Here is a 26212-nt window from a genome sequence, read left to right as displayed (position 1 = left end):
GTCTGCCTGGGTTTGCATCTCTGCTTTGCCACTTTGACCAGCTTGGTGACCTTGGGCCTATTATTTAACATTTCTGTGCGTCAGTTTCCTAGAAAACAAAGACAACAACGGTACATCCGTCCTAGGCTTCTTACGAGGATTGAATACATTAAGATTTATAAAGTGCTCAAGGAAATGCCTGTAAATACCATGCAAGTGTTGAAGTAAAAAAATTTAAAAGTGTTATTACTCTGCAGCAGGCCAGGATTTGTGATTTTGACTATCTTTGACCAAAATCTTGCTGTGACATTGTTTGTGCTGATCCGTTCCCTAAAGGCAGGATGACCAGCTATCCCACTTTGCCTGGGACTAAGGGGTTTCCTGGATCACAGGGCTTTCAGGGCTAAAGCAGGAAAGTCTCGGGCAAACCCGGATGGTTGGTTCCTTTTCAAAGTCTGGTTCGCCATGTTTACAAGAAGAGGTAGAATCATTAAAATAATTCTTTGTATTTACATTGATAAGAGAGAGAGAGAAGGGAGGAAGGGAGGGAGAGAGAGACAGACAGAGAGAAAGCGAGCTTCGAAAGAAAAAAAAAACACCCACATCTGCATTGTGGACTGTTTTGGGAGCCAAGGCCCTTTAGGAAGGTATCTTCATTTACCAGATGAGGAAAGACGTAGGGCGAGAAAGCAGTTTTGTCAAACTGTACTGAAGGTACCAGAAAGGAAAAGGATATTGCCCGTAGGGCATTAGTTTTCAGTATTGCTTTAGCCCTGGCCACTAGAGGCTCCGACCCTTGGGCTTGTGCTTTACAGGGCCCCATTCTGTTCCTCATCCCACCATGCACCTCCCCAAAGGACAAGGAAGCTCAGAACCCATGCTTCCCTTTTTCTCGATCACCCTTGGGGTACCGAGACTCTGGAATCCCCCATCCACATAGTCCTGAGGCCTCTTCCAGGACCTGTGTAGACTCTTCCTGGGCCAGTCATGCTAAGAGTGAACCATGCTATTGGTGTGCCTTACCCCTAACCAAGATCATTCGCTGATGGATAGTTGTTTGTGGGAGACACAGAGGGAGCCCGGATGTACTGAATGCTATGTCTACACGTTAAGTACGGAGTACAGTGCAGGACAGAGCTGGGGGTGGGAGGAGAAAGGAGAGGGGAAGAGTTGGGAGCAGTAGTATGGGCCAGAGGCTAGTTTCTCTAAAGAGTCTTGAGAATTCTAAACTTGAATATGGCCTCTCAGATTGTTATGAAGGTATACTTGTCAGAGGAGCGTAGAACCGATTTCATTTAAAGGTGCGTCAGCTTGATTTATAACTTCTAAATATACCGATGATGTGTGGAGTCTTGCTCGAGGCCTTGCAAATGTTAGGGACAGACCTGTTAGCATGAATGTCCTCCCATGGTAAGGGCCAAACTGCCATTCCTCAGAAGAAACTTACATCATGGTCTGGGCCTCCTGGAAGAATTCATCTTCTGACATGGAGCCCTCCTTGATCATCTTAATGGCAACGTCATACTGTCCCTTCCATTTGCCCAGGTGGACCACTCCAAACTGACCACTTCCTAGTTCCTTCAGGAGGGCAATCTCTTCTCTTTTCAGTTCCCATATTCCTAGTAAGGCAAGACAGACACTCTTTAGGATGAAAGTAGAAGGCTTTGGGGCTGACAGCTTCCCAAGTGGTTTCTTCTCCAACGAGTTTCACGTTGGCAACATAAAACAGTAAGACTTTTTAAGTTGATCACTTAAAAAAAAAAAAACCCTTAGAGGTGTGGTCTTATGACCTATGAGACCACACGATAATGCCACCAGGACAATACTGTTCATGAAGCAGCTACAGTTATTGACAAAAAGGCTTAGAACACTTTGCCAACTGGAGGCATCTTGGAAACACCCAGTGTCAAAACGTGCTCGATGCTCTTAGCTTGGTAAAAAATATCATTACATTCTCTTATAAGGCAAACTAAACTGTGATGTGGGTGGATGTCCTTATCCTTAAATACACAAGGTTGACCACTGGCTCCCCTGAACGGGCCCAGAATCCCGGAAGAAGAAAGGACAGGCGATGGGGTTCTAGAGGCTGGTGATTGGGTCTAATAACAGGACAACTTTGACAGTCTTTTTGGTAAGGCTGAGGAGATTACAGAGTTAGTTTCAGAGTACAGAAAAGTTGTAGGGTTTTTGTTTTTGGTTTTTTTCTGGAAAATGGTCAAACATATTAGAACTGAAGCCCTCCCTGGCACAACCTGAACACAGACCTCCTTCTGGCCTTCCTTCTTTTCTTTTTTGGAAATACATATATACTTTTTTAACCAGAAATGGTAGGAAATGGAGTTTAAGAGCTCAAGTGTGTGTCCATACCACTTCCCAAGGACACGGAGATGGGAACCTTGTTGGCCTTGGTCGACACAGGGTGGCGGAGTCGTGTGATCATGCCTGCAATGGAATCAGCACCGTATCATCACATCACATCACATCACACCAGTTCACACCAGTTCACACCTCTGCTCGTGCTCTCTCCAGAGTAGCTGGAAAAGCACAGAGTTCAGGATGTCATGATGGAGAGGGAGGATCCATTCTGACCGTATTCATCCTGCATTGGATTGATTTGCTTGACTCGACTAAGTAGCTCAATGTAAAAGCGAAAATTAAAAGAGTAAAACAACTTTAGGTAATTTTTAAAAATCCCATAGAGTTGGTTGCTTGATGGGATCTTCCATTTAAAAAAATTTCCCATTTTTACTCTGCTTTTTATAGCCCTGTATTTAAATACCTGTACACGTGGCACGTGTATTTGGTTTACAAACTCCAAACAGTACAGAAGGGCACAAAATAAAAAGCAAACTGCTTGATTTTTAAAAATGGAACCTATTACTAAGTTGCATAAAATGGTCAAGTCATTTTAATTGCTTACATCAAGCAATGATAAAGCTGGGTTAAAATAATCACAGTACGTATAGTGTTTTGAAAGAACTCATTCAAAAAAATGTTTCTTGCTTAAACGTGTGATATTTTCCAAGTCCTGGGAGCTGTCACAGATGTCCTTTTCCTCTCCTTCCTTTTTCTACATATTTATTTACTTTTTATATGTGTGTGTGGTCTCCGAATGTTTTAAGTCCCAAACCTTTAATCGGCAAAAAGATGAGCGCACTCCTGCAAAATACAATGTACATACAATGGCTGCTGTGTTGACACATGATGTGATTCACAAAATACACTCACGATAGAAAACTTAAGAGAATGAGATTCTTAGAAATATCTAAAGAAACATTTTAATGTTTTCTTTCTATACCCTGTGGAGTTTCTTGTGCATCTTCTGGAGTGAAATCGTTCTACTTGGAGATGTCTGTTCATACAATACCTTTTCCAAAGGGTACTTTCTAGGTGTTAGAGGTTAAATACACAGTCGAGGAAACTGGGACAAAGGAAAAATACAAGAGCCAAAATCAAAGCCAGGAGTAAGGCTAGGTCACCTACACGCATGTAATCTACTCAGACTTGCACACATTTGACGCTGAGCCCACAGCTTATTTTTACTCACTGTTGGAAGTACATCCAGTCACTGCCCATAAGTGGCACTAGTTGAGAAAAGACAGTTAGAGGAGACTTCCTTTGTTTTTAGTTTCTTTTTTGCTAAGCTTATTGAGATGTTGTCGGCATACGTAACTTTAAGGTATGCAACATGATGATCTGATGTGTGTATATACTGTGAAACGATTACCCCTCAGGGTGAGTTAACACTGCCACTAGAAGGGATTTCTATACATATACTCGCTGGTTGATTAGCCAAAATCTAAAAAGTAATAGTACCCAGTGTTGGCGAGGATGAAGGAAATTACGGTTGGTGGAAGTGTACATCTCTGAAAAGCATTGGAAAATGTCTGAATTTTGAATGTTCTTAACCATTTTCTTAGACATCTCACTTCTAGGGAATTTGGCTACAGAAACACTAATACAGATACACAGAGCTATGTGTACAGGACTGTGCATTGAAACCACCAATTATAACGTGAAAATACTGTATGTATCAACATAGGTTTAGGTGAATAAATTATGGAGTGATTCTACAATAGAATCCTATGAGTGGTTAAATAGAACAAAGTGAGCTATATGTATGTGGATGGAAAGACCACTAAGACATGTAGAGTAAAGAAAGCAAACTGATTGGGGCGCCTGGGTGGCTCAGTCAGTTAAGCATCTGACTTCGGCTCAGGTCATGATCTCACAGTTTGTGAGTTCCAGCCCCATGTCGGGCTCTGTGCTGACAGCTCGGAGCCTGGAGCCTGCTTTGGATTCTGTGTCTCCCTCTCTCTTTCTCCCCTCCTCTGCTCATTCCCTCTCTCTCTCTCTCTCTCTCTCTCTCTCTCTCTCTCTCAAAAAACAAACAAAAACAAACAAAAAAAAAAACATTTTTTTTTGCCTGGGTGGTTCAGTTGGCTAGGTGTCCACCTTCAGCTCAGGTCATGATCTCACGGTTCGTGGGTTCAAGCTCCGTGTCAGGCTCTGTGCTGACAGCTCAGAGCCTGGAGCCTGCTTTGGATTCTGTGTCTCCCTCTCTCTCTGCCCCTCCTCCACTCATGCTCGTGCACACTCTCTCTCAAAAATAAAATTGAAACATTAAAAATTTTTTTAAAAAAGAAAGCAAGCTGAAAAGTAGTTTGTGTGGAATGATCTCACCTTTGTAAAATATAATGTGTTTACATATACATATATAATTTATTTATATATGTAATAAATAATAGGGGCACCTGGGTGGCTCAGTTGGTTAAACATCCGACTTCGGCTCAGGTCATGGTCTCACGGTTCGTGAGTTTGAGCCCCTCATCAGGCTCTGTGCTGACAACTCAGAGTCCGGAGCCTGCTTCAGATTCTGTGTCTCCCTGTCTCTCTGCCTCTCCCCTGCTTGCACTCTGTCTCTCTCTCAAAAATAAACATTAAAAGAATTTTATAATAAATGATAAGTGTTAGTATCAGCATAGAAAAAAATTCTGTCAGAATAGACAACAACTTGTCCATGGAGGTTCTCGCTCCAATGTAAATATTTTTATAATGTTTGAAGTTTGTAATCAACTTATTCCTATAAGCAGAACAAGACCGCAAATATTTTTGTAAAGAGAATCTCTAACTACTTTTTTTTTAATGTTATTCATTTCTGAGAGAGAGAGAGAGAGAGAGAGAGCAAGCAGAGGAGGGGCAAAGAAAAAGGGAGACACAGAATCCCAAGCAGCCTCTACACTGTCAGCACAGAGCCCAATCTCATGAACCATGAGATTCTTACCTGAGCAGAGATCAAGCATCAGATACTTAACCAACTGAGCCACCCAGGCGCCCCAAGGATCTCTACTTCTCAGTCACTCAACTCACACAACTTCATTTTTCTGGCATTTTAGAGTGTATGATGTGATATTCCAGGAAACATAGGCTAAAAATCACAGCAGGTATATGGCTTGAGAGCATTTTTGCTCCTACTTTTCATGGTTCCCGATATGATTAAGAATGTTAGGAGGATCCATAGTACCCAAGAAAATTGATATTTATCAACAAGGACCCGTAAAAGAACAACTGAAATAAATTACCTGCTGAATTGTGTTGATGATAGTGAATAAGCTTTGGAATGGAATCAAAACAGTAGTTTTCTGCCAGGTACAATTTGTTCTCAGCATTTGTGTGCACATGGTAATGCTTGACAGTTCCTTTTTTATCACTGGTAAGGAAGAAAGAATGTTAGAATGTTTTTCATTCTCAATTGAAGCTTGATTAAATCATGGTTAAATAACTACTTCAGATGGCATTCACAAATTTTGGAGAGGGAAGTCAGAGGGGAAGTCTCAGTCTTGACATCTCTTGGTTTTCTAGAGCCATCCATGACAATCGGTAATTATGCAAGAGAGCTCCTCTCTCAACTCAGTGTACCTTTTGTGCCATAGAGAATCCGTGTACTATAAAATTCCAACTTTCGGCACTGTTCCTCCCTTAGGAAGTCTAAGACTGGAAGCTTCCTTTGATGATTGAGAGCCCTGCAGGGTTTCAGGATCATTATTCTGAACACCAATTCTCTTTGAGGATAATAATGAAGATTAAAACGCGGGAGACAAGGGTGATTAGGCTGAGGGTGCTCTCATCCAGGCCTGGGCGGGAGGCTCTTTGGGAATGGAACATGCAAGATGAAATGGTGGGGGTGCCTTTACTTCCTCATATGAACTTGTACCTTTGCCACATAAAACATGTTTTTCCTTTTACTCCACCTTTGGAACACAGTGTGAGTTGAGGCACGCTGATTTAGGCTAATCGGGAATATGTCTGTCTTAGGTTTTAGAGTATGGCCTAGCAGTCAAGAGTTGGGCTTTTCGTCCAGTTCTCCTGTTCGCTAGATACCTCATCTGGTTGTTATAAAGATTGGTTGTTATGAAGATTTTATATAAGGCAATTTGCACTATGCTTGGTCATAAGAAACTGCTGATAAATTGTTGTTGCTGTAGTGCCAGCCTAGTCAAAATTGCACCCGTAAAAAAGGAAAAACGGTGGTTCGTTGTTGCAAGTGGCCACTTTGCTCTTGGTCTCAGCGTGAAATTCATTCAAGCCCATTTATGATGTTTCGTAAACGAAGGCTTCCATATTCACTAATTTGGATTATTTCCATTTGATTCCTCATCTGTCTGCTGTATTTTCTACCTGGCCACCTTCAGAAATAAATCTGGGGTCGAGGATCTTGACTAGGAGGACTCCTGATGTGAGGTTCGGCTGAAACTGCAGGGCCGGCGGGTCAAGAGCTCTTAATACTCAGTGAACCAAATCTTTTCCCAGTTCCTACTGGGCTGGCTTTGGCCAGCCTCTAGGTGTGCAGCTTCCTCCATGAGATGGACCCGGGATGGCCTCCTGCATTGGAAAATGCTGTGTGACTGCTCAGGGTACATTCTGGCCTCTCAATTTGGAGATGCATACTCCATAAAAAAATGTATCAAAATAAAATTACCTCTTAATCACTTAGCTATTACCCACAAAACCCCACGTAGGTACCAAGGGTAGGTACGGTATGTGGAGACAGCCCCAAGGGAAAGGGTGATGCGATCCAACCATCAAAAGAAATGTTTTTATTAGGAATAGTTTTTCAAGCGATCCTAATCTAGATTCGGCCAGATTCTTATCTCCGAACGCTGGGGTTCTCAATGTAGACACAGGCGTATAGTCAAAAGAACACGAACTCTGCTGTCGAAGGCCTGACTTCAAGTGGGTCACGTGTTAATTTTGTGGTGCGTCTTCATGAGTGCTCTTGGAACCTCAGACCTCTCATCTGTAAAATGGCACAAAACCAGCTTTCCCCGGTGCTTCACAGGATGATTAGAAGGAACAAAAGAGCTAGCAGCCGATGGGAAAGTGGCCTGTGAATCTCTGGCAGGGGATCCCGATGTGGGTGGCGGTGACTGTGGGTGCCTTATACGCTCCTTCACGAGAACAACAACTGTGATGGTAACTGCCACTCGTTTATTAAGTGCTTACTCTGTGCCAGGCACTGTTGTGCTCCAACACGTGAATTAACTCCCTTCCTCCAGAGAACTTAATAGTCAGTGTTATTTTTCCCTTTTCAAACAGGGAAGCTGAGGCACGGAGGTTAAGAAACTTGCTCGGTGTCATACAGCCTTGACATGATAGAGTCAGGAGTTGGCCCCCGAGGTGCGGCTTCAAAGCAGAACTCGTAACCATGCAAAGAGGACAGCACCCCGGAAGGAAACTGTCCCAGGAACACAGATACACCGATTCAACTTTCTGCCAGCTTTGCCCCCCACTGGGAAGACTTACTGAAGACCAGACGCTGGGGTCGGTGTCTCAGGTCAGCAGGTGGCTAGGGCCGAGAGTGTTCACAGGCTCCATTGCTGTTTTTCTCTCTTTAGGCTTAGGGCCAAGTCGAGGGGAGTAACCCAAGATCCCTTTACCAAGCGTTGACTGGCGTTGTTCTAGAGAACAACCTCTCAAAGTGGGGGTGGGGGGGGTGGGACAGGCAATGACAAATGGTCGCATTCAATAGAAATACTTTGATCCCAAACTCCAGGGTTTAAAGGCGGTGTCTCATCCCAAAACGTGACTAAATGGCCAGCGTGTTCAAAGGACATACACAAAAGATAAAAGAAAGAAATCCCTGTCATACTTACTTCATAGCCTTGCTAAATAAGGACACTGTGTACATTCCCACCTGGCGGGAATTTCTAACCATAAATGCGCCTTCTTTTCCCTGCAAAGGAAGCAAAGTGTGGAAGGAACAGAGACCATTTTTGTTATTCTTGAAAACTGTAGGTGGTAGGAAGATCTATCTTTCAGATCCATGTTAAAGGCCACTGATGGTACAGGTCATCCAACAGCTGGCGCAGAGGGGCCCCACAGCTGACCTTTCGTCCTCTCACTCGGCTCTGAGACCTACCCTGTGTGCTCTGACTCTCCCTCTCCTCTTAGTTTCTAACCCCCACTGGTAATTCTCTCTCTCTCTCTCTTTTTAATGTTTATTTATTTTTGAGAGAGAGAGAGAGAGAGAGAGAGAGAGAGGGAGAGAAAGACAGAGTGCGAGCAGGGGAGGGGCAGAGAGAGAAGGAGACAGAATCTGAAGCAGGCTCCAGGCTCCGAGCTGGCAGCACAGAGCCCGACACGGGGCTTGAACTCGTGGACTGTGAGATCATGACCTGAGCCGAAGTCGGACGGTTAACTGCCTGAGCCACCCAGGTGCCCCAGTTTTCTCCATCACAGCCTGACGTTTCAATCTTTCAGAAATAAAATTTAAAACCACATATCACCGTATCATGCCCTTAGAAGGTATTAGAAAACCAGAGATGCAGAACAAATCGTTTGTTAAAGCCCCATGCTCCACTGGTCTTTCTTAATGACTTGTGCTAATTCTAAGCAGATCCGGATTCAGAAAGAGCAGATAATAGCCTGTGAATGTGACGGGATCCCGAGTTAGGCGGTGAGGCCACCACGTTCTCGCTAGCCCACCTCAGAGACATCACTGGTGTGCTTTATTAGGTTGAACTGTATCAAGGCATCATTTTTGCAGGGCAAGAGTTTGCTCCTGGTGATTTCATGCCTTGAGTAACAAAACCAGGGAGATTTATTCCCTATTACATCTGTTGTACTCTGGTTTAGGTGCTAATGAGCAGGGTCGGCGTTGGGCCAGACGGTTCCAGAGATGGCCCCCCAATAAATCATGCCCCCGACTGTGGCCCTGTGTAGCCCCTCCCGCAGGGAGGCTGGGGCCGGGCCACGTGTCCTGCTCTGGCTAGCAGGGCATTCGCAGGCGTGCCCAAAGCACAAACTCAGCAAGTGCTTGTGGTGAACTACGGGGCCCTCCTCTCCTGCCACCTCCTTGAGGTCACCATGCTGTGAGGAAGCCCACATTAGCCACACGGAGCAGGACTGTGGCACCCCGTTGACCGCCCCCTCCCCGTCCATCCACCGGCTACATGCGGGTAGCTGAGCGGCCCCAAGCCAGACCTGCCTCAGGACTGCGGGCCTCACAGAAGGCTGAGAAATGGCCAATCTGGTTTCAAACCACCGATACCGGAAGCAGAGGAAGCGGCTAAATGGCAAGGGCCCGGTACCCCAGGGGGCGGACGCCGTGATGACGTGACTGTATGGTTAGCCCCCCGCTTTCTATGAGAAGCGCGTCCCCCCCACCCCCCCGGGCCCAGCGGGAGAGTCTTAGAGGCTGCTGTAAAAACTCGACTGTTTACCTTTTGTCTCAGTAACTGCTCAGACTGTGACCTGGAGATGTTACCTGCAAACCAGCTGCAACGAGAAAGAATTGCGTGTTTGAGAGTCAGTGGTTTTTGACTGCATCGCTGATGACCCCACCTTCTGGCGGGTCAAAGGAGGTGTCGGCCTCCCTCGGGGACTTCCCAACGTGACTGCTCCAGAGAATCACCTGAGGAGCTTTTCAAAAATACAGATTCCGGAGTCTCCACCACTTAACGATGCTTGTGGGGTGGGGCCCGCATGTCTGTATTTTCACCCGGGCTGGCGCTGACGAACCGTGGGCCTCCTAGCTGGTCCCTAAGTTCTGTGTTTCGCTGTTTTGAGCGAGAGCCAGAGGTTAGACCAATGAAGAATATCCCACTGGGAAAGCTGGGGTTGCCAAAGATGAAAGTTCCTGTCTTTGAACTGTATGTTTTTCTTTTACATTTTTAAAAATATTTATTTATTTTGAGAGAGAGAGAGCGAGAGAGAGAGAGAGAGCACGCAAGTGAGCGGAGGGGGGGCAGAGAGAGAGGAGACAGAGAATCCCAAGCAGGCTCTGCGCTGTCAGTGCAGAGCCCAACATGGGGCTCGATCCCGGGAACCGTGAGGTCATGATCTGGGCCGAAACGAAGAGTCAGATGCTTAACCAACTGAGCCACGCAGGCAGCCCCTCAACCCTATATTTTTCTTGTAATAATCTGATAGAGGCACCCTTTATAGCATCCATTTTCAAAGCAAATGCTTTTCTCACAAATCTTTTTTATTTGCAGGATAGCAATACATAAGCCCCTGTGGTTATATTAAGACAGTAAGAGTTATAGCCACCCGAGAAAAAGATGATGTGGGATAGCCGGGTGTAATCTTTAAATACTGCCTGTTTCACTGAGTTAGCCAAGAGCATCACGTCTTACTTTGTGTGGAGAGCTCAACAGTCCACAGAGTTGTTTCTCACGTGGGATCAATGAGGTCTGTAGTCTTTTGGCCTTGGCAAAAATGTCATACTAGGGAAGCGACCAGGGTGTGAGGTGGGAGGGGGCATGGGTTTGGGGCTCACAAGGACCCTCTGGCTAGAAGATAACACCCGAGGAGGGAAGAAATGCCTGAGGGTGAGGGTGTGCTGTGGGGGGCGGGGGATGGAAGTGTCAGCTGGTGGGCCGGCTAATGAAGTGGCAAGAGCCATCAGCCAGCTTGGAGTTCTGGGTTCTAGACATAACTTCCTAATAAGTAGTTGTACGGCTTTGGACAAGCCACTTAGCCTTTTTTGACCTTGGAATTACCCATTTGTAAGATTAGGACGAGGCTTGAATTTGAGAAGTTTAAAAGTCTCTTCTAAAAAACAAGGCTCTTCTAATTCTACCTTTATAGATACTATATAATTAAAACTTGAGATATTAACCGATCATTTTATTACTTAATATTTTAAGCTAATCATAGCTAACCAAGAGACTCCTCAGGGAACATGATTGAGGATACATCCCCATGGGAGATAGAAGACAGAGATGGTCAGGAATAAGGAGGGAAGCCTGGAGAAGCAAGGTAAGATTGTGAATAAGCCCCTCCCCCCCATACACGCATGTACACTCTGCCTGTGTCGTCATTTTGCTGGGGTCTGACTCTGTTTTTAAAAAAGATTTCAGGGGCGCCTGGGTGGCGCAGTCGGTTAAGCGTCCGACTTCAGCCAGGTCACGATCTCGCGGTCCGTGAGTTCGAGCCCCGCGTCGGGCTCTGGGCTGATGGCTCAGAGCCTGGAGCCTGTTTCCGATTCTGTGTCTCCCTCTCTCTCTGCCCCTCCCCCGTTCATGCTCTGTCTCTCTCTGTCCCAAAAAAAATAAATAAACGTTGAAAAAAAAAATTTTTTTTAAAAGATTTCAGTATGTCAGTGTCAGAGCAGCAGAGGCTTAGGCCTTGCCCTGAGGTGTGACATTCCATCTAAACCTCGGTGACTCAGCCTTCAGTAGAACAGAATAGAATTGCTCATGAAGTTCTGGCCACAAAACAAATGCTTCAGGGCCACTGATAGAGGGAGAAGCTGGGGGCACCAAGCACAGCGCAAGGGGCTGAGCCCCAGATCACACAGCCCTCTGGATCTGATTTCCCTGCAGCGTGTCTTTGACTTTGAAGAGGGCAGGTCTTTCCTGATGGATTCCCCAATGCACACCTCTCACGCACCATTTGAATTTAGAAATGATGCAGATAGAGACTGTCTTTATGGTCAGATCAGGACTTTCCAAAGCAAAGGAAGACTTCCAATTCATCAAAATGCTAACGACTAAAACCCACAGTTAGAAGGTCACTCCCTTTGGTTGTCATCTGTCAAAGTGCTATTATCTTCGGATATTTTTTTTTGTTGTTGTTTGTTTGTTTTTCAACTGACTAAGAAAGCCAGGGGCCCCCCCGGGTCTCTTTTTTTTTATTTAATTTTTTTAATTTACATCCAAATTAGTTAGCATATAGTGCAACAATGATTTCAGGAGTAGATTCCTTAATGCCCCTTACCCGTTTAGCCCATCCCCCCTCCCACACCCCCTCTAGTAACCCTCAGTTTGTTCTCCATGAGTCTCTTTTGTTTTGTCCCCCTTCCTGTTTTTATATTATTTTTGTTTCCCTTCCCTTATGTTCATCTGTTTTGCCTCTTAAAGTCCTCATATGAGTGAAGTCATATGATTTTTGTCTTTCTGACTAATTTCACTTAGCATAATACCCTCCAGTTCCATCCACATAGTTGCAAATGGCAAGGTTTCATTCTTTTTGATCACCGAGTAATATTCCATTGTGTATATATACCACATCTTCTTTATCCATTCATCCATCGATGGACATTTGGGCTTTCCATACTTTGGTTATTGCTGATAGTGCTGCTAGAAACATGGGGGTGCATGTGTCCCTTCGAAACAGCACCCCTGTATCCCATGGATACATGCCTAGTAGTGCCATTGCTGGGTCGTAGGGTAGTTCTATTTTTAATTTTTTGAGGAACCTCCCTACTATTTTCCAGAGTGGCTGCACCAGCTTGCATTCCCATCTTTGGATAATTTTTGTGCTGGTGTTTCTCACTTAGTTTGAATTGTTCCATCAGAGGCTTTCCTGAGGGTGGATGTTGGGGAAGAAGGTGGAGATAAAGGGGAGCCAGAAGGTGGTAAAAAGGCCACGCTGTGGAGGTTTAAGGCATACAGCCTGTCTTCCCTAATGTGGCACGGATGGCTAGGGCCAGGCTGGGTTGGAGGTAAGACAAAGAGTCGAAACAGTGACATGTACTTCATAAAACCTCTCACTGTACCTAGAGGCAATACATCAGTGACAGCACTCATACAAAGACAGAACTAAAAACAGTATAATCCTGGTGTTCGAGCAACTTAGCCGCCATTGGGTAGTAGGTGTGTAAGAGACGCAGTCTGTCCTATCACTCCTGCCTCTCCTTAACGCCAATTTTAAATAAAGTTCAGGGGACTTATTTGTCCCTATTTGTAGAAGGATTCAGTCTTAGATGTTGGAAAGGATCCTAACGGCCCCTCGGGCCAACCTGTCTCAGTATAGTTGGGGTGATCACACATTTGTATTTGCCCAGAAGAGTCTGGTTTGTGCCTGATGTCCAGGTGCAATATTTTTTTTAATGTTTATTTTTCAGAGAGAGAGAGCATGACAGGGGAGGGGCAGAAAGAGGGGAGACACAGAATCTGAAACAGGCTCCAGGCTCTGAGCTGTCAGCACAGAGCCTGACACAGGGCTCAAACCCACGAACCGGAGATCATGACCTGAGCTGAAGTCAGATGCTTATACAACTGAGCCACCCAGGCGCCCCAGGTACAATGTTCAATAGTGCACTGTTTCTCTGTCTAAATGTCATATCTTGTATCTACGAAGACAAAGTGAAATGAAGGGAACTCCAGGTATACGATAAATCCAATGAATATGTATAGCTAGGTTAGATGATCCAGATTGAGGAAAAATATTTCCCTTAGTAACAGTCTAGCTCATTATCACCTGTCATCCAGATAAATGGCCCAGAACCTCACATGAGTTTACCCTTGTAAATACAGCCTCCTGAGCAAGTCCCAGCCATCTGCTTTAACGCCTTTGGGGAAGAATAGAATAGAAACATCTATGTTAGTTTTAGAGGAATACAGAAGACTTTCAAAACTCACTCATAGTCATCCAGGTTTTCCTCTTCTTCAGATGAACTTGACTCGGGGAATCCCCTTAGGAAGAGAGGAAACAACATGAATGCAAAAAACCCACCAAGAAATAATGCAATCACCTAGCAGTGCAATATCAGATCCCTCCCTGCTTTCACCCCGTAAATAAAATTTAGACCCTTAGGGTTCCCTCTTTGTACCTGGGGAGGTATCTGCAAAGCGAAGAGAGAACCACTCAAAAGTTGAGCTCATGCCCAGTTTAATGAGAAAATGGCTCTTTGATACGGGAGGCCCCCAGGAATGTGGGTTCGTTTGACTCTTTTGAAGAGCAGGCTCATGAAATAGATGAATGCCTTCAGTGACAGCTGTAGTATAACATTAAAAAAAGCATCTGGGTTGTGTGGAGAGCAATTCTTAGAGAAGAGTTACTCAACTCTAGGTGGTTTTTCCTCCTAGAGATGCCCGAGCCACGTATTCCACTGTCCATGCTAACACCAGTGGATGTCACGACCAACGGACAGGACATGTCAGTGCGAGGAGAAGTGTAACCCATGAGCCATCGGCCCAGACCAACTTAAGGTTTCAGAGGGGCAAAGTATGTGAATTTTTTTGGTTTGCATTTACCTTAAACATGAAGTCTAGCTGCAAAAGGATTGCAAATGTGCTTAGTTTTCCTGCAAATGGAAGCAAATCCTAGGTGTAAAGGGATATCTGAATTTGATTTACCATGACATCTTTGAGGTGCTGTGATTTACGACAGTCCTTTCCCTCTGGTTGCCACATGCGAAATCTTCACTGCTACGACAAAAGATACGTTTCGTAAATTTATGTTTATTTATAAATGTTAAATGACACAAATAGTTGTGTTAGATATCTTCTAGCTTCATTTAACATTTTGGCCTGTCCATTTTACTTGGTTTGGGAATTTAAGCTAATGAGTCATTTTCACATTTTTGTCCTTGCGGGGACCCCAGTAACCAGGAGTAGTTTGACAGTGTTCCTAAACAAAAGACAACTGTTAGTAGAAAAGTTGGATTAATACATCATCTTGAGTGGGTTTGCCCTGGTTTTCTTACAGATATGCAAGCATTCGGTCCCTTATATATTTTAAAATGTAATTTTCCTCTTGGCTGTTGCGATTGCAATTAAAAGCCTTGAAAATACTGAACTTCTAACTCCACGTGGACACACGTGCTCCCGCAGGGTCTTCATCACCCTCTGCCGTGCATCATTTTCCCTCTTCGTCTTGGGCGTTAAGCGGAGCATGAGGAAGTGCCTACCTCTCCAAGTCTAGAGGCTGGTTTGTTTGGAATGTGGGACCTATTTCCTGCTTGCCTTCAGATCTCAGGCTCTTTTTCAAAACCACAACACTGGAATGCCTCCCTCTCTGCCTTCCAAAGAGCTTTGCTCACTAGCGTGGCTTTTTTACTTCCATCTCTTCATACGACAACTCTTATTTTACTTTATGATTTTTTTCAAGTAGGCTCCGTGCCCAATGTGGGACTTAATTCACAACCCTGAGATCAAGAGTCGTGTGCTCTACTGACTCAGCCAAGCAGGTGCCCCACAAAGCTTATTTTAAAGCGCTAAGCAATTTATTTAGCTTTGATGTTGTTTTTAAGAACACGCGGAGAATGTCCATTGATAGTGTATCTCTTAGGTTTATCTGTATAATAGAACACTACATAGACATTCAAAGTAATCGGGTAGGTTGCACAACAGTGAGAATGTACCTAGCACCTCTGAACTGCACACTTAAAAATGACCAAGATGGTAAAATGTAGGTTATGTTTTATCACCATTCAATATTTTTTTCAAATTAAGACTTAAGTATATCCTCATGTATTTAAATAGGAAAAAATGTCCAAGATCTGAAGTAATTCTCTATACACAGTAACATGTTCCTACGGAACATTCTAGAGCAACGTATGCTGGATATTCTGCAATTCATGAAAGCATGCATTATGTTACTACTCAGAAAAAATTAAAAAGCACTTCAAGTGAGGATAATTGATAAAAAGTATTATCTACTTACATGAGCTGAGAATCATGGCTGCATTTAAAAATTCAATCTCCATGAAGACCTTTTAGCAATTATCATCATTCACTCACCGATGTAATGCTACTCACACAAAGAAGTGATTAATCAATTCTTTGTTCAGATAACTAGCTTTCTCAAGTTCTAGGGAAAAATCCAAGGTCAGGACTACATCTTGGGGGGTGTCAGAAAAACTCAGCAGTCAAGATAAATTGTGTTTTCATGAAATATTTTTTAAATAAAAATTCATGCAAAAAAATCCATGCCGAATGACATGTTGATATTTTCAATAAAGGTGGGATCTGGCTATCCAGGAGTTGGGGGCCCTGCCAAGCTCCTGTGACTCAGTGGTGCTGACTGCTCATTTGAATACTGATCACTTTCGCCGCGTGCCTTCCTCGGCAAATCCCCGGGGCTTCCGGCAGCGAGGGGACCTGGCACAAAGTTGACGTGACACCCACTCTGCTAGGATCTGCGTCTATGGATGGTCTCCTTCCACAGGAACACTGGGTTGCGGGCAAATAAATGTAACACGTCCCCTCAGGCAGCCGGTGTAGATTAACACACCGGGATTCTAGCTCCACTTTGAAACGAGAGGTACCACAACTTGCTAAACCGAAAGCAACTACAGGAATTCCCTCACATTCTTCCAAGTTCTCTGTGGCCCAGGACCGTATCGTGGGTACAGTGAGGCATTTGCTTTAGATAAAAATGATGAGGATGGAAAGAATAAAAGAATCAGAGCCCGAGGGAGAAAACAAAGAAAGGAGAGGCCCGGGGAGTCAGAGAGATGTTGTGCTCCTTGACCCGTTCTCTGTTGTCGTCTTGGGATTCAATTCGGTCTTTACTGAGCAGCACGGATGGGGCTGCTTTGGTCCCTGGCGGGATGCAGTTTAGGTGCTGCCTTTCGAGGCAGTTTTAATTCTGCCTTTAGGTGGCATCTTTTGGCTTAAAAACGTGAGAAGACCCGGGGCACCTGGGTGGCTCAGTCAGCTAAGCATCCGACTCTTGATTTCGGCTCAGGTCATGATCTCAGGGTCATGAGATCGAGCCCCTCATGGGGCTCTGCGCTGACAGCATGGAGCCTGCTTAGGATTCTCTCTCTCTCTCTGCACCTCCCCCATTCCCATGCATGTATGCTCTCTCTCTCAAAATGTGAAAAATTAAAAAAAAAAAAAAAACAAAAAAACCAAAAACATGAGAAGGCCAGTCCTGTCAGGAGAGGTGGTGGTGTACATCCTGAGAGGGCAGCCGAAGGCTCGCCGGGAGTGTTACTTGTCATTTGTAAGCACATTACAAAAGTTAGCCCACCCTACACGGTCTCACATAAAGGATATATTTTAAAGATTCCGAGTTCTGGCACATAAGGTTATCGGGGAAAGGGGGAGAGAAAGAGGTGGGAACAAAACGCACAAGTGTTGCTTAGCTCACAGTTGAGATCATCTAAATGGAAAGTCTATGCTGTTCTGTCCCAGTGGGGCTGCCGCTGGCCCAGGCTCCCGGCTCAAGCACTGAGCGTTTCCTGAGAGGACAGCCCTAGCACAGCCAAGGCCTACATGGACAGCCTTGAGGCTGGGGTCCAAGGCAGCGAGGTAACCTCTATCCTACATGCGGGCAGCTGCACGAAAAGCTTAAGTTTACCTTTTCAGTTTTCTTACTTGCCACCAGTCAGGGCAGTCTTCTCTTGGAATATGCTGCAAATTGACGTTTAGCTGGGAGCCATGGTTTTTCTTGGAGTCACTGTCATACTGGGCGACAGTGGTACTTGAAGATGGTTCATTCATTTTGAAAATAGGAACCGCTCGAGGAATCTTCAGCTTTGGAGGAGAAGAGATTTTAATATATCAGCGTGAGGCACAGATTTGTGCACTGGGAACTAACAGGCCAAGTATATCAGCTCTTAAAAAGGAAAGAAGGAGGGCAAGAAAGAAAAGAAACTATGAAAGGAAGGAAGGAAAGAAGGAAGGAAGGAAAGAAAAAGAAAAGGAAAGAAAAGGAAAAGAAAAGAAAAAAGAAAAAGAGAAAAGAAAGAAAAGGCCGATACTAAGAATTGGCAAAGATACGGACAGAGCAACTGGAACGCTCACGCTTTACTGGTTGGGTGCATAACCACACTGAAGAGCTGTCTGCAAGATCTAAAGCTGGGCGTGCACATACCCTATGATCCAGAAAGTCTATATGCACACCCAACATTGAAATCAAAAGACATGTAAAAGAATGTTCACAGCAGAATTATCCCAATTAGATAAAACCCGGAAAGAACCGAAATGCCCATTAAAAGGGTAAAAGAATAAACATGTTTTATACTAAGCAGAAGATGCTACCCTTCTGGCCCTGAAGATGGAGGAGAGGGCCAGAAACCGAGAATGTAGGTCGTCTCTAGAAGCTGAAAAAGAAGCTGGAAAAGGCAAGGAGATAAATTTTTTCCTCCTAAAGCCTCTAGAAGGAATACAGCCGTGTGGGCCCATTTTATTTTAGACTTCTGACCTTCGGCACTTCAAGAGAATACATTCATGTTGCTTTAAGTCACAAAATTTGGGGTAATTTGTTACAGCAGCAATGAAACTACCACGGTGGTGTCCTCACACAGTAGAATTGTATACTGCAACGAGAATCGACTACAACCATACCCTAAAGTCATAAGACAGATAATAAATGGCTCTGTGCTTTCAGATTCCATTTATATAAAGGTCAAAACCAAGCAAGTAATCTATGATGTTATAAGTCAAGCTAGTGATTACTCTCAGGGGGATGGAGTGACCAAAAAGGAACACGATGGCACCCCTGGGGTTCTGTGATGTGCTGTTCCTTAATTTGAGTGAGAGTTACGCAGATGGGTTCCGTTTGTGAAAAGGCATCAAGCTAAATACGTAGGACTTGTATACTTTTCTAAGTGCATGTTATATTTCAGTTAAAACTTCACAGAACAATGTATAAGCTCTCAATTTAATTTTTCATACTTGTATTTTTACTTTTTTTTTTTTTTTCAGGGATCGACATCCTGGAAATTTTAGTTATGCAGGACACCGCTGTTTATGAGCTATGCCATGGTTCTGCCCAGAGATAAATGCAGTGGAAAGTTCCCTAAACGGAAATCTGAACAGACCAGCTAGAAGGTGGATTTTTAATTTCCTCAGCTCCGCAAAGTTCTCTCCTGAATGTTCTGATAAAAACGAAACAAAGGAAAACATGCTTTTCACGATACTCGCTCTGATCCCTGATCTCTTAGGGCAACTTACAATCAAAACAGACTTAGAAACCCTTGACCACTGATGTGCCGGCCTGATAATCTTCAGCATATTTCCCAAACAATTCCTGGACAGAGATTAGATGCAGTGGTTTCTGGCTCCTAAATTATCCCCAGCTCTTAGATTTGTTTCAAATAAATTGTATTGGATTAGAATTTGCATACCATAAAATTTACCTTTTATAAGGGTAAAATTCAGTGACTTTCAGTAAATTTGTCAAGTCGGGCAACCACCACCACAATCCGGTCCAAGCACCTTGCTGGCACTCCTTTGGGGCCCCTGTGCACATTAGCGGCCTCTCCCCATTTCCATCCCACTCCTCTCAACCTCTTGTCCCTGTAGGTTTGCTTATTCTGGACATTGCTGTTAGGTGTTTTACAAGGCCATAAATTCCAAGCTTCAGGACTAGAGCGTGGACCCAAACCAAAATAGCAATGTTGCCGATAACAATAAAACCCTCAAGCCTTCATAACTGTATTAGTTTCCTTAGGCTGCCATAACAGATCGCTACGCATCTAGTGGATTAAAACAACGGAAATTTGTTCTCTCACAGTTCTGGATGCTGGGGGTCCACCATCAAGGCTTCAGCATGGCTGTGCTTCCTTTAGAAGCAATTGACACGATTTAACCTACTCCAGTAGTGGATTTCTTTTTGTCCCGCATGTTGGTTCACAAAAATTATATGGTTTTGACTCGGAAAGGGAGAAGTGTGTGTGAATGTGTACCGCTGAAAATAAGTACCCAAGACACCAGAGAGCTGATGGATGGGTAGAGACCCTCCTTTACTTTGAGGACGACTTCCAGAGGATCATTGGGAGGCCACTTTATGTGTCCTCTGGCATGCCAGGAGGCTGACACCTGCCTGGGAAGCCGAAAAGCAGGAGCGAAGGCTACAAACCCAGGAAGGCAGAGCAAAAGCAGAGCAGCAGCCTGTCGTGTGAGAGTGAGCCACAGACTGTGGTCCTAACCAGAGAAGCCCAGGTTTTGTTTGTTTTCCTGGAGGCCAAGTCCACCCTGGGGCGAGGGTTGGCTGGGAGCCATCTTGAAAGGAACTCTTCCTGAGATGGGGGAATTGGCTCAGCAAAATGTGAGGACCAGAAACCCAAGAGCTAAAGGTGAAGACATTCCCTCTGTCATAAAACTACATTTGGATCTGCGCTCTCGTGGCAAACCCACACAAGTTGCCCAGAGGCTAAAGAATCAGCACTGGAAAACTGTCTCACCCAGAAGCCACCCCTACCGAGTCATGATGGGATCAGCCACGTATAACTGTTTTTCATTAGACCCCCTCTTCCTGGGGCCCAACTGTGAAAGAGTCAGAAATTTCAGCTTCTTAATGACCCTCACCCGAAGCAGGCTTCCATCTGAGCCATGTGAAGGGGAGGAGTTGTCACTCAGAGTGATGTTTGGAGTGGTAGGATTATAACATCGGATGGGACAATTTAGAGGTTCTTCCCATGACGACGAGTCATTGGGAAATTTTATTTCAAAGGAGAGTGACCAGAAAACTGTGGCATCTCCTGGAGATTCTGTTCAGAGACAGAGAAAAAAAGCACACCAAGTGGCTTTGAAGGGCTAATGGAGGGAAAGACTTAGGTTAGTTTCTGCTTGTGCCCATTCCTTCTCTAGAATATTCACACGAGGCCGACTTGGCCATGCTGGTGCTGGGGGAGGCATGGCGGTAAGTAACAGCTGCCTGTTACATGTGATGCCATCTTAAGGGCTTCTCCTGCTTGCACCCATTGTTTGGTGACTCTTATGTGCTTATAGGTTAGAAAAGGCATTAACTACAACAGTATCATTCGATAGTGCCATTGCTCTCGGTGATAACTCACGGTTTCCCTCTCTTTGCTGAGCAGTCTGAATGAGGCCCATACTTTCCACTCTTGAATCCGGCAACTCATGGTTTATGTAATATATCCTGACTATGCAAACATTTTTTTTTTTTTAATATTGACTTACCACTCTGTCTGGGAAGGTGGGAGCTCTGTGTTTCTCTTCGTGGGTTGTGACGTGCAGATCAGCATCTGAAAAGCGAAGCCAAGTCGTATCAGAAGGAACTTTAAACAAAGCAAGCACCCAGTGTCATGAATGGAAAGAATGAACTAGCTTATGTGATCAGTGCTTCAGGTGAAATGAATTCAGACGCACCCTTCGGAGTGATGTTGTTACTTTCCCGTGTAACACCCAACTCGAACACCACTCCTCCGCCTCTGGTGCCCAGTATTCTCCCCAAACAGATAAAAAATTCAAATTCCTCTCAATCGTTTAAACTGTTAATTTATATCTCATTTCCACCCTGTATTTGAAGTACAGATGTCTAATCTCGTTGGGTAATACCTATGAGGCTTGGGGTCAGAATCCATGTCTGATTCCTCTTGGAGTAACGCATACAAGATGCTTGTAAGTAGCTGATTTATGAGTGAACAAACCTATCCTATGCTTTTTTTTTTTCATTTCTTATGGTAGTTGTTGGCTTCTCTTTCCACTTGCACCTGTGGGTAGATGCCCAGCCATGAGGGTGAAGCCGTCAGGTGCCTTGTAAGTACAGTGGCCGTGTGGTGTACTAACCAAGCTGGAACATTCCTTACAGGGATCGGTAGCTTTTAATAATTATGCCAGGTCCCCAGCTGCAGAAGGAGACTGATGCAAACAAACTGGGGCGCATGGTAAACTTACTTATAGGTCATGTGCTCCAGAAAAGGAGTGGTCTAGGGCATTTTGGAGACAGAAGGAAGCAAAGACTCTCAACTGTTTCCTTCCAAGTAACTGTACCCAGGGGCTGCCCTGTAACTCAGCAGAGAAGGCCAAGGCAGGAAGTTCTACTTGGGCAAATAGACAATATCATAGCTGCTCATGGGCCACAGCACCCGCGAATTCTGTAGTTTTCTTCAGAGGCTGGCAAAGAGCCTGTTGCACCCAGAACGCATGGCAGATGCCATCCAGGCAGAGCCTAGGAAGATAATCCCGAGGCAGTGCTCTCTCTGCCCTTTCCCCCCCGCTTCTTCCCAGGGAGTTAGGGTGGTAAGGTCAGAGCTAGAATCTGGCCTGCTGGGTAATGATGCCAGATCTTGAACAGAATAAGTGTGGGAGATAATTAATGCTGTAAGGAAACATTATTCCTTAGTCCCTTACAGTGGAGGGAGGATCCATAGACAACAATTTCTATACAGTTCATTAAATCACTATAATTGGTGAGTATAAAGGGCAACGTGGTATACTTAAGATTAATAAATGTTCATTGTGTAGTCTAATTAAGATGGAAAACACAATGAACGTTTATTCATTGATTTTGGTGCCAAATTACTAGTAACGCCCTCAATGTGACTGTCAGGGGTGAATACCGTGATGGAGTGAAGTTGAATAATAGCTCATGTCCCTGTGTGTCTTACAGTTCATGAAGTGGGATCACACCGCTGATCTCATTCAATTCGTTAAAGGTGGAATCCTCGCATATTTTGCCCAGGCTGGTAAAACCGCTCCCAGAATAAGTTCTCCTTTTTAATTTATTTGCAACTTAATATTGCTAAACAGTGATACACGTCTAAAATACGTGGGACTGCCACATGTAAGTATCCTGGAGATGGAAGGGGACCCCATTAGGGCACAAGCAGAAAACAACCGAATTCTTTCCCTCTGTTAACCCTTCAAAGCCACTGGGTGGGCTTTCATTTCTGTCCCCAGATAAAGTCTCAGGCAGATTTTCTTAGGAATATAACTCTGGACAGAATCTGATTGCACTTAAGGCAAACCCTTCACTACCTTCTGTGATGTTATTAAGAAACCAATAAACACGTACAGAAATGGCAAATCCTTTAAATATGCCCTTTAAAATTAGGTTGTCCGTCACTTTGGTATCTATGGTGATTAAAAGTATTAGTTACATTTTATCCTTTGACATATTTTTTTACAGAATGGTGGTTTTTCTGATTTATTATTTTAGGGTTATGAACCATGGTGATATGTTCACCACATTCTACCCATTTGGTGTTTATGTTAAACCAGGAAGAATTATGGGAGGAAATAAACAGCTTGATTGATTCATGATTCCAATTAAAAAAAAAAAAACCTTTCTCATGAAAGAATGCCAGATGTTAATATTGTTATTATTTTAGTGAACATGACTCAATCGACTCTAGAACTGGGCTTCATCTGCCCGCTAGCATTTTTTGAGGCTGGATTTTCATGATGTCAACCAATCTGGCACATCTTGTTTTCCCGAACTTGGTGAGCTATTATGGAATTTGGCAGGTTTGCCTAACGGGGCAGCGTCCACCCCGGGTCCAGCCCAACAAAAGGGTCACATTACATGCTTCCCAGAGGGTACATCCTGGGGCCGCTTTGCAGCTCTGCTGGCAGCACAGGAACTTTCCATCCACGAAGAACCCACTGTGGTACTTGATCAGCAGGTGGGGGTTGCCCCTTATCTCTGGGGAACAGGCAGGAAGAAAACACAGCATGAGCAAACGTTGGCCCAAGAGAAGAAACACGTTCAGTAAGTGCTGTTATCACAGAACAATGAAAACCTTATTTAATGGTTCCCGAAGGATATGTCTTTCACTCAGAAGTTAATAAGCCAAAAAAAACAAGAAACCAAAAAAAAAAACGTTGAACCTGGCGTATAGTGAGAACGACACAATAACTTGTATCAGCCTTACCCCAAAAAACTAGAAAACGCATATGCGGATCAACTCGGTGATCTAGGGTGTTAGAAATACATCTGTAAAGATAGTAAGGGGGTTATGGTACATGGTGTTCTCTTGTAGGAGGCTGGAGGATAGGACTAAATCTTAGCAAGAGGGAAAGAAGGTTCTCAGGAACATGTACTTCCCTCCACTCTTCATTTTGAAACATTTCAAACATACCGATGAGTTTGAAGACTGGTACAACAGACGTCCGTATACCCTTCACCCAGATTCATCAATTTTTTTTTTTTTTTTAAATTTTTTTTTTAAATTTTTTTTTTTTTTCAACGTTTATTTATTTTTGGGACAGAGAGAGACAGAGCATGAACGGGGGAGGGGCAGAGAGAGAGGGAGACACAGAATCGGAAACAGGCTCCAGGCTCTGAGCCATCAGCCCAGAGCCTGATGCGGGGCTCGAACTCCCGGACCGCGAGATCGTGACCTGGCTGAAGTCGGACGCTTAACCGACTGCGCCACCCAGGCGCCCCTCATCAATTTTTAACTGTTTGCCACATTTGCTTTATCTCTCTCTCTGTGCATACATATTATTATTATTAAAAATTTTTTTTTTTTTTTTTTAATTTTTTTTTTTTCAACGTTTATTTATTTTTGGGACAGAGAGAGACAGAGCATGAACGGGGGAGGGGCAGAGAGAGAGGGAGACACAGAATCGGAAACAGGCTCCAGGCTCTGAGCCATCAGCCCAGAGCCTGACGCGGGGCTCGAACTCCCGGACCGCGAGATCGTGACCTGGCTGAAGTCGGACGCTTAACCGACTGCGCCACCCAGGCGCCCCTCATCAATTTTTAACTGTTTGCCACATTTGCTTTATCTCTCTCTCTGTGCATACATATTATTATTATTAAAAATTTTTAAGTTGTTATGTTTTGTTAACCATTTGAGAGTACGTTGCAGATATCATGACCTAGAAAATATCACCCATAAATACTTCAGCACATAACTTCTGTTAGCAGCGACAGTCCCTTACACAACCGCAATACCATTATCAAATTCAGGAAACTTAACATGATACAATAGTCTTCCTGAATATTTTATATTCAATATTGTTCCAACTGTTTCAATAATACCCTTTATAATTATTCACTGTTTCTGATTGGGGATCCAATCCAGAATCACATATGGCATTTAGTTTTCTAGTTTCCCTTGATCTGGAACCATCCCTCATCCCTGCTTTGTCTTTCATGGCTTTGACTTGTTTACACTAAAGAACGAATGGTTTGTGGGGCCCCTTTTCTAGGAATATGTGCATATTTAAAAATATATATATGGGAGTAGGGCAATGTTTAATCCAGAGAAATGAAATTCTAATACTGGAGTAGAATCCCATGTCTACACCAAATTAGCCTCTCTCAAAATACAGCAGAGAAACCCACGAGGTCTTAGTAGAGATTAGTTCAAGAAGGTTTTCTAGGTGGGGAGGGCTGGTTCTATATGTGACTTCAATTCTTTTCTTCTTGATTTTCTATTCATCTTAAGGACTCCTTATATTAGTCCCAGGAGAGTTCTGCTCTGATTCAAGGAAGTGTTTGGAGATAAGAACTGCTTGGCTGGGTCAGTGGATCATATCCAATCTTTATGTATGTAAAGCATCCAGCGTAGAGTTTGGCTCCGAGCAGGTGTTCAGTGAACAGGAGGCTTTAGTGTTATCATTCCCTTAGTTTAGCTCAGCTCAGCTTAGCTGAAAGTGCTGGCATTAAAAAAAACTTTACTAAATATCAATGGGAACTAAAGGAACATTATTACAGAAGTAACAAAAAGCAAATGGGGTTAAGAATACAATACACTAGGGGCATCTGGGTGGCTCAGTCGGTTAAACATCAGGCTCTTGATTTCGGCTCAGTTCGTGATCTCACGGTCGTGAGATCGAGCCCTGGGTGGGGCTCTGCACTGAGGATGGAGCCTGCTTGGGATTCCGTGTCTCCCTCTCTCCCTGCCCCTCCCCGACTTGCTTGTGTGCGCACGTGCGCTCTCTCTCTCAAAGTAAATAAACATTAAAAAATAAGATTGCAACACGCTAGTTTCTGACCTTGGTCCCCAAATGGCCATTGCAATTCCTTGGGCATATTACTTGCCTCCCTACTCTCCAGGCTCCTTCTGCCCCCCACCCCTACCCCACCAGGCCAGGATTCCTGTTACTTCCTACTGCACGAATGAATTTCAATTCCTGGGTGAGTAACTCTTTTCCAACCGAGTCCAAAAGTCCACGTTGCGACACTCCCACCATTTAATAATGACAAGAAGAGGAACTCATGTCTGTTAACATGTACATAGGAGTTTCCATATTTCCCCTCACATGTATCGTCTCGTTGAATCTACTCAACAGCCTTGCAGGCATCTGTTCTTGTCACGGCACTTACAGAGCTAGGTCAGCCGAGGGGCGGG

At 44.3% G+C, this 26212-nt stretch overlaps 1 protein-coding gene across 3 annotated transcripts in view; it reads right to left on the bottom strand.

Annotated features, from left to right (window-relative positions):
* The window catches only part of BMX (BMX non-receptor tyrosine kinase), a 53367-nt gene that overhangs the window by 15103 nt on the left and 12052 nt on the right, over window positions 1–26212 (bottom strand). For 2 of the 3 annotated variants that reach the window (XM_045472289.1, XM_045472291.1), the window contains exons 5-14: window positions 23434–23553; window positions 21087–21151; window positions 17518–17693; window positions 14565–14636; window positions 13848–13901; window positions 9702–9756; window positions 8133–8212; window positions 5562–5689; window positions 2347–2421; window positions 1427–1598 (exon numbers count right to left, since the gene is read on the bottom strand). In XM_045472289.1, the coding sequence (XP_045328245.1) occupies window positions 1427–1598; window positions 2347–2421; window positions 5562–5689; window positions 8133–8212; window positions 9702–9756; window positions 13848–13901; window positions 14565–14636; window positions 17518–17693; window positions 21087–21151; window positions 23434–23553 (997 nt within the window). The remainder of the gene's footprint in view (window positions 1–1426; window positions 1599–2346; window positions 2422–5561; window positions 5690–8132; window positions 8213–9701; window positions 9757–13847; window positions 13902–14564; window positions 14637–17517; window positions 17694–21086; window positions 21152–23433; window positions 23554–26212) is intronic. The other variant, XM_045472290.1, reaches the window with a different exon arrangement.

Source organism: Leopardus geoffroyi, chromosome X, assembly GCF_018350155.1.
Source record: "Leopardus geoffroyi isolate Oge1 chromosome X, O.geoffroyi_Oge1_pat1.0, whole genome shotgun sequence".
NCBI lineage: Eukaryota > Metazoa > Chordata > Mammalia > Carnivora > Felidae > Leopardus > Leopardus geoffroyi.
The sequence above is the reverse complement of the archived record's forward strand: the minus strand, read 5'-3'. Positions and strand labels throughout refer to the sequence as shown.